Source organism: Mercenaria mercenaria, chromosome 4 (genome assembly GCF_021730395.1).
Source record: "Mercenaria mercenaria strain notata chromosome 4, MADL_Memer_1, whole genome shotgun sequence".
In the NCBI taxonomy this organism is placed as follows: domain Eukaryota; kingdom Metazoa; phylum Mollusca; class Bivalvia; order Venerida; family Veneridae; genus Mercenaria; species Mercenaria mercenaria.
Genome location: NC_069364.1, coordinates 84,662,574 through 84,679,371, shown reverse-complemented (window position 1 = coordinate 84,679,371; position 16,798 = coordinate 84,662,574). Strand labels below are relative to the sequence as shown.

Sequence of the window (16,798 nt, the reverse complement as noted above, 5' to 3'; positions counted from 1 at the left end):
CCTTGTGTCAGTCGTCCATCGTTGTGTGTAATTAACACTTTAACTGTTTCAGTTAAATTTTGTCAAAAAATTTGTTTCTACAAATTCTAGAACAAATTTAAAACTGGGCAACCTTGGGTCAAAAACTAGGTCATAAGGTCAAATGATAGTAAAACCTTGTTAACATTCTAGAAGACACATTTTCTCTATGAGCGTTTTGAAACTTTTTGAGAATAGTTGTCTATGAAATCTAGGTCAGTTTCAGAACCACTTTAAATACATTTAGGCAGAAACTAGGGCACTACGAAAATCATGGAAAGGCCTTGTTTACACTCTAGATGCCACATTTTCTACTTGATCATCATAAATCTTTGAGAGAATCTTTGTCGCTATAAAATCTAGATCAAATTCATAATTTGGTTTCGAAGATCTTTAACTAGGTCATTAGGTCAAATCATAGAAAATCACTGCTTACACTCTAGAGGCCACATTTACCTCTTGATCTTCATAAAGCCCTGTCAGAAAGTTTTTCTCTTGAAATCTAACTCAGTTTCAAAACTGGGTTACCCAAAATCGTAAACAAGGTCATTGGGTAGAATCATTTAAGAAAATTGTTACCACTCTACATTTTCCTCTTTATCTTAAAAAACTTGTCTCTATGAAATCTAGGTCATGTTTGAAACTGGATTATCTAGGTAAAAAACTAGGTTACTACGGTATGTCAAATCATAGAAAGACATTGTTAACACTCAGAAAACCAAATTGATTACCAGATCATTATGAGACTTGCTCGGAAAGTTTGTATGTTTAAAACCTAGGATAAATTTGTAACTAGGTCACTATGGGAAAAAAACTAGTCATTAGGTCAAATGATAGAAAAACATTTGTTAACACTTTAGAGGGCATTTTTTCAACTTGGTCATCATAAATCTTTTTCAGAATGTTTGTATGAAATCTAGATCAAGTTCAAATGCTGGGTACCCGAGGTCAAAAACTATGTCACTAGGTCTAATCATAGAAAACTTTGATTTACCTGATTTACTTAAAACATGATCATAATGTTTGTCTCTATGAAAACAAATTTGGTACTATATTATCTGGGGGTAAGAAGTAGGTCAGATAAGTGATACAGGGCCTTCGGGCCCTCTTGTATTTTTTTTCAGAACATTAAATGCTTTTAATGGTTTAAAAGTTTCACTTATACATTTAGTTAGAAAAGAAAATCAACAAAAATGATGTGCATCATAATGGATCAGTAATATTGATACATCTTAATGGCACTTATAGGTCCAATAAATATATTAATATTAAAGTTTTGAAGGCACTGAAATTTGGGTGATGCAAAGGGAAGAGGTAGCTGAACAGAATGATGATAAAATGGCATCTGTTTTCATAAAATCTCACATGTCAGAATGGGTCGCCTTACAAGTAAACAGGATCCAATAAGTGTTATGTTCCTTGTCTTCTAAGTTTGGTTAACGTGAACTGTCTGATGGGTCTTCAGGTTAAACTCCAAGATACAGTGTCAAACTCAACTCCAAGAAGAAATCAAGTTCACCTGGTAATATTGGTACACGCCGTTCAACTTCCAATACTGCATGGGGAATTTTCAACTCTTAAGACAAATTAACTCAAAGCCACCTTCCACGTCGTTATGTTAAGGTAAGAGATGCAATCTAAAAATCTTCAACTCTGAATTTATGTGATTACGTCAGAAAGTAAGGAAATAATATTTTGCTACATTTGAAAATATCGAAAGATAAATTACATTGATATTCAGATATTTTAAGTAATTTTAAATCGATTGGCAACAAATCATATTGTCTTAGCAATAGTCTAGCAATACAAAGGGAAATTATAATGTTGAAAAGTGAGCTGAATAATGTATGAAAGTTGTTTCCCTTGCCTCACATTTTTATAGAACCATCTACGTTATAAATTTTGGCCAAATCTGCACGGCCATCATCTATTTCTCTGAGTTAATGATCTATTTCATCATATGTTACACTTTATTTCTTGAAGACTTTTTTGAGGTAACCCTACAAAAGTAATTATTGTCCATATTACTAATTTATTAGCATGGCTGCCTGGTTATTTTAAAGACTTCAAACATTTTAGAAGTAAATTTTAAGCCTATTGAAGCAATGGACACGAGTCACACACGGCACGTTCCTTTTTCATCATTTTTATTATCTTTGTTTTCAGATTCGTTCTTATCTGAGACGATAACCATTGCAAACATTTTGTTCATTTTATGATGTGACATTGGCCGAATATTTGCAATAAAATTACTCAACATAAATGTTCGTAAGTGTGTCTACTACTACCAAATGGTCATTTAGAATGATCTATAATTCATTTTAATGATCAGAAAAAATATCACTATTAAATAATATGTGAAAACGCTCTCAAAATACAATGGTTTTTTATATGATAACAATATATTTATAAAGTTTATTGATTTGCATCAAGAGGCATCTTAAAGAACACTAAACGCTTGGTTAACACAGACTCAAATGTCTTGAGTTCTGCATATTATCTTCACTGGGCGCAATGTCTATGACAATATCTACTACAGGTTTGACGTGAATTTCTAATAGTGCTGTGAAATTCACTTTACTATTAAACATATTTTCTTTTTATCTTGTTGCCACATATGTAACCTTTACAAACATGAAAGAATTCGACGAGTGCCCTTCCATCTTTAATACCTTTTGCTAATTTTATAAATGCCGTCACATACCCAGAATGTTGACTACCAAAATGGCTGCCATTTGTGTCAAGGAGATAAATATTACAAAAATTGGGAACTATCTATAAAGAAAAGAAACACGATACATATAATATGAGTTTTATTTAGATTTGTACAGTACAACTAAGAAATAACAGAAGACTAAATTGAAAATATATTTTCAGATATAAAAGTTTTCCAAAAAACCGTAATTCACCCTCAAAACAAAAAGCAAAAATTCAGAAAAAAAGATTATTCGAGATTCATACACACGACACAAGTACTTATATACACTTAATAAATGTTCTAACCTAACTCTGTTTGTCGCTTATATCTTAAAATTTATTGCAAATACATTTTTTTGTTGTTACTGTTCATATCAACATATAAAACTTTAAATATTTCAAGTAAATCTAACCATGCATTCATTTAACGATCTCGGTTCATTTTAAAAATTCACAAAAATATACAAATTTCTTTGTCATGCCATACATGAGATGTAAAATTTGCAAAACATTGATTCTTTAACAAGAAAATGAACGAACACAAAATGTCAGACAGAAATAGAAATAGAAAGTTATTTATAAAGATGGCATGAAACCATGCTTTTTTCACTTGCCAAAAGTACAACTAAGTAATGATTAAGATATTGAGAAAAAATCAAGTTTTGTTTTCGAACATTTGTTAAGTGTATATTAGAACGTTAAGTATTAAATCTTGAAGCCAGCACATGTTTACAATGAAACACACTGTTTGCTGTTTTTGTAAAAAAAAGTTCTATTTAAGTTCAAGTTTCAATTATCTGTAATTATATAATATATATCAACTACTTTGACAGAATCCACAAGACGTTGTACAATACTATTTACAACACAACAAATATCTTTTTTAAAAAACTTCCAAAAAAGAACTTCAGGTTTTGAACCAAGTCGTGACTCCATTTGGTTTGACCGTGTCATTCCCCAAGTAAAAAACAAACAAATAACAAGAGATGTTGTTTCAAAGGTTTCACCAACTCCAGGTTTGGCGTCTATGCAAGCTTTGAGTTCCAACGGGTAAGGTGACTTCTTTTAAGTTCGTACAGAATACTGTTCGTACTTCAAAATGTCTATATGTAGTTGTGTTCGATGCCAGTATGGAACTATTTTACGCCTGAATATCTTAAAGCATGTCCTACTGTACATTTTATTAGGTTAACAAAAACATAAGAAAACAAACAAAAACATCGACTTTGTAAGAAAGTCTCCCTGTCAAAATTTCCTTCTTTATTTTAAATTGATATTAACAGACATTAAAATAATAAAAAAAAAATGCTTTTTTTTCTTATGACTGGATAAACCTAAAAAATTTTAGAAGGAAATTGTATGGTTCTAAGTTGAATTAAATCAAGTTAACAAACAAACAATTCAATTGTTTTGTATAGTGAAAAATAAAACTAGAAATAAGATACTTTATTTTAATGTATTAAGCTAGTTTAAGGTAGTGAGGGGCAAGTGATTCCAAGTCATTGACACAACAACTCGGCCACCGAAACCCCATTCACGTTTGAAATAAATATTGTTAGATATAATAGAGAACTTTATACAACCAAATTTTTCAATCCGGAAGAAATTCAAGCAAAAAGAAAGATTAGGGAGTGTGCTTGATTTTTGTTGGACCTTTTCAAAATGGGCTTCTATGGGACAATCGCACTTTTTGTGGATTTTTCGTATAATAAAAGTTCCGAAATGTAACACTACATGATCTTACATTTCTTGGGAAAAATGACTTCTTAACGCCAAAAAGAGTAGGTCGGTCATATATTTAATCAGATATTAAATTATCTCCCTTCATGGCTCCAAGTTTTTCATTATATATAATTTCATAAAATTCATTACAAAAAAACAGAAACAAAACTAACGAAAAGACCGCGTGTAGGTGCCTACACTTTCAACATATCAAAGCTTACATATACGTAACAACTGGTTCTACCAAATCATGCCTCCATAAGAATGTTAACTTTCCGCCATTTTGATTTTTATTACGAATGGTGAATGAAGTGATAACGATGGAAGATGCAAGAGATCGTTCAAAATGTTAAATTTAACCTCCATATTATGTGTAAAACCTGACCGATTTAATTTGCTCCAGATTTCTTCTACCATGCGTATAATTTACATCCCTACAAATGTATGTGGTTTGTTGATTTTGTAAAAAGTCAACAATAAAAAAACTCATAAACCCACTTCATGTTTTGGGTTATAAATTTGACTTTGATAGTGCAGTAAACATGCGCAAATGGCAATGGAAAAAGAACTAACAGAAATAGAATAAGGTCCTAAAAATGAAACAGAAACACCATTTCGAAACAAAAGACACTAGGGCTTATGTTTTAATCTTATGGGTACGACATAAAATAACATGTGTACGCCACATACATTTGAAGAGATGTAGAAATAATAATATTTCGTCATTTAAGTAACAGCATTAACATTTCACACACATACATGTATAATTATATAGGTAATTGCAATAGATGGATCCCAATAATAAAGCTTCCCTGCTCACTACACAATACATGAGGAGAAGAATTTTTTCTATTAAACACAGTTTAAGGGCAAACCAAGCCTCAGACCTAACTTATTCAGAGTAAAAGCAAAACATTAGAAAAATGGACACCGTATCATACCATTTTTCCATTCACGTACACTTTTCTACTATTTCAAATGTCAACCAGTTTCAATATAATCAAGTTTCCTTTAACTATCTTCAGCACCTTTAAAACACCACACATAAACATAACATATAGTGGCAACCAATTCTATCTCACAAGATAATTATATAAAAGCAAGAAATAAATTTAAAGCTATACAAACTTTTTCTACAATACAATGTCAACACTATTTCGACCAAATATGTAATATTCTATTATGAAGAACGTAAATCTTATTTTTTTTTTAACAAAATATTTTTCATTTTTGCCTTGATGGATTTCAACATTTAACATTTTGGTTTTAACACTTTCTACATCATTTTGGAGATGAACGGCATAAATATCACATTCTCTTTTAAAAAAGGAACCATATTTAGGCCAAGAACAGCTGTTCAAATGAGTAAATATTTATTAGAACAACACACTGCGTTTTCATTTTTTACAAAAGCATAGAACAAAGATTGTTTTAAATAATTCAATGCAGCACGGGATAAATCTTGGCTTGTATACAGATGAAAAATAATATTAGTATCACCTATCGACTAGTCGAGTTAAATTTGTATTGGTAGCAACATTTTTACAATTTTGTAAAACCACCGGAAGACTGAAAAATTGAGGTAATGTGGCACAAAACCCTGAACACAAAATACCTGTATTTTACTTCTAATACAGAGTATTGTTCACATGTAATAACAAGCAACATTTTGATTATATTATGACGTATACGTGAATCATCTTAAAACAATTTTAAAACCGTAACTAAAGTCAACGGATTTTTAGTTTCAAGTTGTAACGCATACCCGTGTTTTTGATATTTTGATATCGACCCTGATTTTCGATATGTTAGTTAGACTGAGGTAGATACTTTGATGACAACAAATATTTATCGACGTTGAAATGGCACAAAGTTCTAAATTTTTATAAACAAAATGCAAATGCTACTTTTATAATATTTTACATTATTTACAATATATCAGGTATTTTACTTATACATATATACATGCTAGATGCGCATGTTAGCAAAATACTTGTACAGTTGTTCTACGAGAGACTTTAACTTTCCTGTACATAAAAAGCAAACAAAAGGTAAGTCATCTCATCATAATGCATACAGACTCAATACAAAACTGTGCAGCCATTTTGACATTAAAGTAAACTTTATGGATTGTTATTAAGGAGTTAAATTGTATAAGAATTTGTAGGTAGAACGAATAAATTATAACATGCCATTATTCTTAAGGCCATGACCTAGTTGTAACGCATGGAAGTAAGTTTTTTTTATAGATACATAGCTGAAAATAATAAGTCTTGCAAACTCGTTAGTATGCACAACTAGGCAATTTATCAACTTACCCATTAGAGGACAGAACTAACAGCTTATAATGTCAGTGTACTGTACATGACCCGATTCATTTAGATTTGTTAACTTCATTATTATACCATGTCAAATAAATTAAACGACACTTCTTGTTAAATAAAATTTTTTGACTCCTACTTGCGTGTGGAAGGTCAGTGTCTCTACCAAGGCGTTTCAGTCTATTTCGGAGATAACGCTAAAGGCCTGATGCCTTTATTCACATTAAAACGAAAGTGTCGCCAAAAAGCAAATCAAAATAATTATAAAGACCGATTCAAGTTAATTCAAAAGGTTTTTTTAATAACAACCATACGTGATTCGTAGTATATAAACTCAGGAATTCTTATGCACTCTAGAAAATGAACATGTCAAGGGGCTCACCCTGATTGAAAAACCTTTAGCGGAAAATATATCACGGCCACTTCCATTTACTTTGAATATGGTTAAAAATGTACATTACTTACTTACACTCTGATTATCATTCCGTACAATGGCTATCAAACTGATGCACCATATATTAATAATTACTAAAGCAATCCCCAAGACCAAGTATTATTTAATAAACAACGGGCCATGTTTCCATCCTCTTACAAACTAATTCAGATAGGAAAACTTATTATGTTTGGCTATTGTTTACGATTTACCCAAATACAAGACTTATTATATAACTAATGTGTACATACATGTACAATACTGTTGAGGTAGACGTGGTTGTAAATGAATAACAATAGAGAAGTTGAAAGTTCAAACCTGTGCGAGATGATCGACGTATTAAGGTATCTCAATACCAGGGTCAAGTGTCAAAAAACAGAACAGAGCGATTCTAATTACACGTAGATATAACCAAATATATTAAAAATACTTGTAAAATTTATTTTTGTTCAAAACCGTGTAGATTTATCCAATGCAGAGCGTATTTCTCAGTTGCTATTTTAACGATTAACTATACGCAGGAGTACACGCACATGTACAGGTATTGAAATCTAAACTTCTCTAATTCTAATATCTAGTAACAATTTTATCAGAGGTGTATTCAGTTTGACAACAGCTCAATAGTGAAAATAATAGTATCACATGTATATCGTTATATGTACTTTTTATCATATGATGTCATCTTTGGAATGTGAGCATGTCCTCAGTTTGTGAGTAGTGTATAAATTAACACGCTCCCCAATAACACGTGGGGTGCTGCATGACTGGATGCGTTATGCACAACGTACTGTCAAACCCAAGACATCTCTAAATAAAATAACATTAAATAGCGTACATCCAACATATACATGTATAGACAATGTTTCCTAACAAATCAACAGCTGCCTAAATAATAATGCTACAAGCAACATTTGGAAATATCTAGGATTTTAATTTTCATATTAACCAAAACAAATTCAAAATCTATACGGCATTTCCAGAACATTGAAGTTTTGTGGATGTTTTTTTTTTACTTTTGTACATGTGAAAAACGTATTTCTTATATATTTCTTCTTTTTCTCGAATTTTAAATCCCAAAGTTCACCTTACCAACCAGTACTTATTATCATACTAAGAGCAAGAGAATGGGCGCTTGATATATCATAAATCTGAATTCAAAAGCTCTAATAATACGTAGTGATCTGCGTAAAACTACAATGAATTTTAAGGCGTCTGATCAAATAGAAAAGTGGAAACTCCACAGGTCGCTCAACACAACAAAAACGAAATTATTGCAGGCTCGGTTTGATTGAGCCTGTTCATGGACGGTAGTGGAAATGCATGCTACCGTTCACGCCCTCTAGCCCCGGGTTGAGCAGAACTCAACATTTACACATGCTAAAAGTACAAAAAACAAGTTAGAGACATCCGCAGATGTGTTCATACGGCGGTGCACATGGAACCTTCAATGCTACACTAATGTGTAATTCCATGAAAAGCGGCGTATGGTCCCCAGTTAAAATAACCATCATGGTCGTTTCCGTTATGTTTTTCTTGCTTAATTTAAAACAGTGGGCCCATTATGCCACTCGGCAACTTACATTCGATTACATATTCTTCGTATGCTATCTCGGTAACCTTCAGCCTTCGTAATGACCGGAAAATGCCAAAAATACGTAATCGAACGCAGTATGCCGAGTGTCATTGCGAGCCCAATACCTTACCAACAAAAATGTATAAATGTGGGCGAATTCAACAAACTTCTATTGTCGTACATTGACAATGTTTCTATTTAATCTTTAACCTGCTGGCGGCAAGTGATTCTGCCTTTGCGACTAGTGCAGACCAACGGCTTATCTTGGTCTGCACTGTTCGCTGTTCAATCAGTCAATTTTCAGTGAACATCCTTTTAAATAATAGATGGTACTGCCCAAATTGTATGATGGACAGTCCATTTAAGATATACAGCAGGGTAAACGTTGGTAATGACTGGGCTACCTGGGACTGACCATAGCGCTCTAAGAACTTTAAACAATTACCTGAAATAATAAAAACAATATAAATCAATTTTTGTCATGTGCATCAATGGGATATAACAAGCATACATTAAAAAAGAAAAAACATATGCTAATAGCATTCTTCCTATTACAGTATACAGCAAAAAAGTACAGGAGATTGAACAAGAAAGAAGATTATCCTAAGAAAACAATGGACAATATGGCCTTTGCTGTATTTATCCCGGGAGTATCCTTTACACCACAATCATCTGAATCTTGTACATTTAACACAAACAACAGAATACACTATTTGTTCTAAATCAACACTTTGATCCATTATAACTAAGAGTCAAGTAAGAACATGGCTTTAAATAGAGGTAGTGTGTTTTAGGCATAACCCGTTGCTCCGCCCCCTCCAGAGTAATCTGCGCCATTCATACTGCTCCCACTCCCCTTTCGTGACCCTTTCTGCTCATTTGGATCCTTAAGAGGACAATCAGCTATTAGATGCTCTGTGGATTTGCAATTGTGGCATCGCTTTGGTAGTGGTCCATACGGACACTTTGCAGCAATATGGTTTCCAAAGTCCCCGCAGTTGTAACATCTTCAAAAGGATAATAAAACGTTAAAAACAATAACTATATTGAAATAAAAATGATAAAATTTTAATTGGATCAAACAAATTGCTTTGTACAATAAATTCTTATTTCATGTTTTTGGTACAGTTAGCATTTCAAACTGCGAAAATAAATATCATTTAGCAAACTCGTTTACCAAGGAGCGATTATTGTTGGTCTTTTATAATTATTTTCAAGCGGTGTTTTTAAACTGCATAATGTAAACTGTATAATTTCAAACCAATTTGTGTATCTAAACAAGTGAGCAAACTCGTTTAATAATGCAAAAATACTTTTCGTGTGAGAAACATGTTTGAAACACCATCGTCTGTATATATTTCTTACCTTATCTTTCGGAACTTCTTTCTGGACATTGGTCTCCGATCTGAACCTCTGCATTCCACCCCAGATGGCCCAGATACATAAGTGGCCTCCACTCCTTTATCCGACGGCACACTTTCAAACTCCACTTCTTCCCCATCTGCCAAGCTCCTAAAGCCCGCCTTATGTATTACTGACTGCAAATATATCACATACACTAATTTTAATTCATTTTAATAAGGTTTTAAATAATTTAAATTTGCTAACCCTTCTTTTTTAAAAAGTTTGGTGCACGATCAATGAAATATTTAATGAGCTATTCTAAGTCAACAAGGCTTTAGATCTTGACAAGTTAATTCTAAGTGTATTCACTTTTCTCCAAAATATTCGGCTGCGAGTCCGTTTGCAAGGACAAGTCTTTTATCAATTGCAAGTTACAATTTAAAGTTGCGTCCCTGATCAGATTCATTATTAGATGTAATTCTACTAATAAATCTGGCGACAATATATTAATCTGGTATTGCCTTATGTAAACGTATCAAATAAGACAAGAATTAATTCTGATCTTAAGCGTTCGTTCCAATATACGGTATTAGGTCAGTTTCGTGTCCAGTTATGTAGGCCAGTATTGATTGCACTAATGTAACTCTCTCTCCCTCCCGATCGATGAAGCAGAGAAAATGCAGTTTTTGACCAAATCGCCAGCTGTAATTCTCCTAAAAGAATGTTAGTTTTTCTCCGCGGTGCGAGGTTCATGAAAAACAAGCGTTTAAAGGATATTCCATACGTTACTTCTAGTGGCTGTCCAGCAGAACAGTTTGAAACCTAAAGAAAAATCTGTTCAGGGTGCTTCTGACTAAGTTAGCGGTGCGTTAAAACAACTCGTTTTAAGAAAATCGTTTGCACAAAAAACGAACGTCATATCATCTTCATGCCTTTACCCTTGGTTCAGCGGAGTGATTAAACGGGTTAAGATCATGTTAGATGTTATAAAAGATTTTATTCATAATATTATTCCTTTATAGAACAGAACACGTCTATTTTGTAATTTCTCTATAAAATGAGATCATACAGGTATAGCTGCTATCAAAAGCAGATTTTAAATGACATTGTAATTACATCTATATGTCATTATAGTGAAGAGAAATATAAATTTACAATAGCTGCTACAAGGAAGGAAAGAAACCGCATTTAGACACATTCACTTTTTAATAATGGTAATTAAATGCGTCTTTGGTCAGGTAGGGAATTCTGTTTATAGGCAAATTATTGGCATTGCTATGGAAACGACATTTGGTCCATACTTCATAGATACATCATGAAAGAGATTTGTAAAAAGCATTAAACATTTTACAGCACATCTTTGACCACAGGCGCCATCAGAAATTACATTAGTCTTTAAACAGCAGTGTTCTAAAAGGTCGTAGCAAAGTAGTGGCTTTCATTTGTCTCAAAGGTATTGTCAAAGGTATATTCAAAGGGAACGTCAATTGCTCTTTTATTCGCATTTAATGCCGCCGGCTTCTCGATTCTACGGTCCAAACGTAACATATTGTGCAGTTAAACTACTGCTCCACCATAAATACTGACAACATATTCGGGCATTCAGTAATGATCACCATAAGAATGGTGGCAAATGTCATAATGCTAGTATCTCATTGAACTTGTCTGACGCTTTATGGAATAATAGTCAATAAGTCCAGTCCGCATCAGAACGATCAATGGAGATACGGAGAAAGTGGTCATCTGATGAGAATAATGGCGATATAAATTGCCAGCAAACGACGTCTGAAACTCCCATGGCAAAGTATATTGTACGAATTATGAGACAAATTTGGGCTGTATGTCTCAACGTGTTATAATTCCGTTAGTCTTAAGGAAATGACTAAATATATTAACCAAAATAGATCTTATCAAGCAGTAAAATGTTCGAAAGGATAAAGAATCGTACCTTAACTCTCGAGTTTTAATTGTGATCTTGCAAATGTGTTCGATTTTCCTTATTGAAACTTTCAAACATCGAATGTCTATATCATATACTGCTATAAGAATGTTCACTACATCTCCGAGTTATGTTCTATTTATTCTTTACTTTTTTTTCAATCTCGTACGTATAAGGTAATTTCACTTTTATTTTGTTCTTATGTATTTTTGTTAATTTATATACTATAGTTAAAACTCTGAGTGGTTGTAATGATTTTAATTTTATTTAATCAAGCGGAGTTTTTTTTTCTGCTATGTGGGGATATTTTAAAGAAAAAATATAACGGCACGGTGGTAATTACATATTTATACAAATGAGCCGTGCCATGAGAAAACCAACATAGTGGGTGTGCGACCAGCATGGATCCAGACCAGCCTGCGCATCCGCGCAGTCTGGTCAGGATCCATGCTGTTCGCTAACAGTTTCTCCAATTCCAATAGGCTTTTAAAGCGAACAGCATGGAGCCTGACCAGACTGCGCGGATGCGCAGGCTGGTCTGGATCCATGCTGGTCGCAAACCCACTATGTTGGTTTTCTCATGGCACGGTTCAAATCAAAGTGCTCAAGTATGTCGTAGAACAGTTGTCGTTACAAATCTTGCAAAATTATGATTACTTATAAAGACATCAGTCAAAATGCAGTAATGCGGGAAATAGTTTAATATATGCACATAAAATAGGCCATTTTAGCATACATAAATAATTATAAGTGATAATATGTTGTTCAAAAACGCGACAGTAAGAGAAAGACATTTGTTTGGTTTAAAGGAGGTCGATTTCATTTGCGCTCTTTTTTTCAAACACTCTGTTTGAGATATATTTAATAGACAGTTTGTTATTTCTTACTTGTCTGTTTGTTTATCTGTCTATGTTAGTTGTGTGTGTGTGTGTTTGTCTTTTATACGTGCGCGTCTGCGCTACTGTGGTTTACAGTGTAGGGAGACTGCGTTTAAGGAACGTGGCTTTCCCTGTAGTCTGGCTACCGACTAGATAATCTTTTTGTTTTGTTTTTGTTTGTTTTTGGGTTAACGCCGTTTTTCAACGGTATTTCAGTCATGTAACGGCGGGTAGTTAACCTAACCAGTGTTCCTGGATTCTGTACCAGTACAAACGTGTTCTCCGCAACTGCCAACTTCCCCACATGAATCAGAGGTGGAGGACTAATGATTTCAGACACAATGTCGTTTATCAAATAGTCACGGAGAACATGTGCCCCGCCCGAGGATCGAACTCACGACCCCACGATCCGTAGACCGACGCTCTACCTACTGAGCTAAGCGGGAGGGCTTTTTGTTTTAGTAAAACAAATCTGTAAAAAGGTCTTGGCTCGGATTATGTGTTTTGAGAAGACAAGGGACATAATTATACAAAATTTGAATAGCCTTAGGAGTTATCTCCTATGAACAAAACACAGGGTCTGAACACAGACTACTTTTTCTGTTGAATATTCATCCTTGCTCCACTTTCCCAAACATCTGACCCTTTTATCTACCCCTTACCCCTACACCTTTTTCTGTATTTTGCATATAATTATGATTATAATAATACTCCTGGTATGACGGCGTTTATATCATTTGGTCATCCAATGTCTTTAATATTTCATTTAGTAGTAACAAGGCAACTGGAAGAATTTTGTCATTTTGTAACTGTTTAACTTTTTGACTTCAGACTCGGGTTTTTGTTTGCGCAACCAAGAAATACAAAAAGAGGACGCTTTAATTTCTTGTTAAACTTTTACAATGAATTATTTCTTTTTCGTAGCCTTTTAATACACTTTTTATATGTCTAAAATTGTTAAGTAAAAGTATGTCAATTAATTTTATGACCTTGATTGGTAAACCAAAATTCAAAAAAACTTCAAGATGATATTTATATCATATTTAATGTTTAGCTATATCTGAATAATTGTATAGTTTCACTTAAAAGGTTTAAAACAAATTTAAGACGTGTACAAAATCAGAAGGACCTTTTGTTTGCGGCTTTGCATTAATGCCTGAAGTAGACTTATGTATACTTTTTATCTGTCTCTTAAGTATAATAAATATAAGTCTAAGCACATGGTAAATTCAGTGAACTGCAGTAGTCCTTTATTAGCATTTTTTGCAATTATAACATAGCAAAGTAAACATAGTTATGCTAGGACGATGCAAGTTAAATATTTCGTTTAATCAAATTATCAGCTAAAATTTGTAGCTATACACGTTCCTGTGCAGTATTTTTTTCTGCAGACACGCCAACAATAAACTAACAAGCGAGAAACGGACATAAATTTATGCAGTATGTTATAACGACATCAGACAAAAAAATAAAAACAGATATTTAACGTCTTGTAAAATATGATGACCTTATGTTGTATCCGTGACAACAGGACAAGATAGCCGTTTGCGTGTTTAGGACCTATACAAACTTGACTCCGAACTATTTGGACATCGTTTTTCTTCTGCCTAACAAGACAAAGGGTTGTAAATATCACTTTCATTAAAGGATTTAACTATCACATACCAAGTCCCTAACATGTCGTAAATTGCAAGCTACAAGCATCTGTGGACCCACATGATCGTTGATTTATGTCGAAAAAATAACCGGAAGTTGCTTTGCATGTCAAACTGGACGTCTCAAAAGAATAAATATCAATTAATTCGGGTCGCTTAGGCCAAAGCATCAATTTAAACTGTAATTAATGGCCATAAATCTTGCATAAAGTGGAATTTCCACCATACATTTCGCAAAGGAAATTGACAACGTGCTGGTGACGAAGAATAGAACTATGACTGACCAACAAAAAGACCTTTCTCTTTCAATGGCCGCTAAATGTAACAATTGTTTTCGGATGGCTGCCTACTACTATTACTTTTTACCAAATCACTTTTACCGAACAACTTCCGAAGAAGAAAGGCGTGTATTTATTTACCATTAGATAAAATACTGTCACAGCCAGAGCAGGAACCTCTGTACAACAAAAACATTTCAGTCTTCTTAGTGCTTATCATTCAGGAGTAAGAACAAGATTTCCAAGACTTTTATTTGGCAGAAGATATAGTGGGAGCCCTGAGAGACTGCATTAAATGACATATAAAATAGTACTTGTTCTTCGTTACCTTTCTTTTCGAAAATGCTTTTGACATTCACAAAATTGTGCATAACTAGCACATACAATTTATGCATGGTTATGCAAACTTGCAAACTGTATTCCGTTAAATATTTTCTTCTTCATGTTGTAAGAATAGTAGGAATTCTAGCATGATGTGTCAGCCTAAAGATGTAAACCTTTTTAACAGATGAGAACAATGACATTAGGCGTCTCCTTAAGGTTTATCAAGATGGTTTCAATTAACATTATGTATATTAGTTGCGGTTTTTAGTATATCAAACAATCCGATATTAAATCAAATTCAACTGTGCATGTTAAGCATATAACGACGAAATAGCCAAGATCGGAGCAATTATTAATCATAAAGATATTTCAGCTATTCATTAAAACCGACATCCAAATGCATCAAGGGGTTAGATCTTTACAATGGTCATCTTAAAAGATCCTTGTTTGTGTTTCTTGGAGAGAGGGAACGTGCTTAATTATAAGGCACTGTCCAAATGTTTGACAGTCTTGATTAGATGTTTTAACTGGACAATGGGCACTTAAAACAACCAAGATATCTAACTAATGACAAACGTAAAATTATTGTATCCTCTCCTAAGAAAAGTGAGGCGATAGGGCCTTTTTGCGTTTATACCTATTCGTTGGAGGCCGCGGCTCTAGAGAATTTGCATTCCCCATCAGCATTTATTTTGGTAATGCTGCGAACAAAAAAATGCATTCTGAGCACGACATGTGTTTCCTTGACGACTGTCAGAACATTGCATTGGTCAATAAGACAGAGAGTCCAGTGGCTATTGTTGATATATTTGTTAGACAGTTGGTCACACGTCCTGAATCATTACAAATCAAAAACAGAAAAGGGACAACAGATGCTGGGTAATTTGGATTTTAATAGAAACAACCTGATACAAAAAGCAATTACGTCTTAATGTCAAATCAGCTGCAGCGTGGCGGTGTTGCTGTACAAAATTGCACCAGAGAAGCAAGTGAACAGCTAATAATTTCGGAATTTCATTAATAAATGCATTTGTTTTATTAGACATGTAGCGTGTCTTGTGGGAAATTAGAGGACGCTGGATGAGTCCACGCCCACTTTTGAGAGGCCTTGTTCAGGAATATGCATGCGCATTTATGGGAGCAGTTGTAGAGACATCTGAACTTTCCTTATACTTCTAATACTGTAATAGAAAGTAAATTTAGCGGATATAAAATAAGTTTACTGTAATTACTTCGTACTGTTATTTCCATAGTTACGGAAAACGTCTGTTGTCTCGAGTTTTCAGTTTTGTTAGTGAATACAGAAAATATACGTATATTTAACTTTGCTTGTATTGCATAATCTGTATTTTCCATCAATATGTATATAAAACATAAAAAGATTTTGAATTTATGGTCAAAAACGATTGTGATATATGCTATTTTCCATTGTAAATGTCAGCCAGTTTTGAAACGAAAATTTCAATTTTGGTCTTATTTGTCACTGAATGGACTGTTATAAGACGTTAATGATCTCTTAGATAAAATGGGGGAAAAACACTTCCCTGCAGAATCTTTGCAACAACAACAACAACAAAAAACGAAATAAAATAAGATTATTTCTGGGACAGAATAAT

General features: G+C 33.5%; 1 protein-coding gene across 1 annotated transcript in view; it reads right to left on the bottom strand.

Moving 5' to 3' along the window:
* Window positions 1-2,839: 2,839 nt before the first annotated feature.
* The window catches only part of LOC123553550 (protein lin-28 homolog), a 28,398-nt gene continuing 14,439 nt past the window's right edge, over window positions 2,840-16,798 (bottom strand). The window contains exons 3-4 of the mRNA XM_045343256.2: window positions 10,130-10,302; window positions 2,840-9,771 (exon numbers count right to left, since the gene is read on the bottom strand). Coding sequence (XP_045199191.1) covers window positions 9,555-9,771; window positions 10,130-10,302 — 390 coding nt within the window. The 3' untranslated portion in view covers window positions 2,840-9,554. The remainder of the gene's footprint in view (window positions 9,772-10,129; window positions 10,303-16,798) is intronic.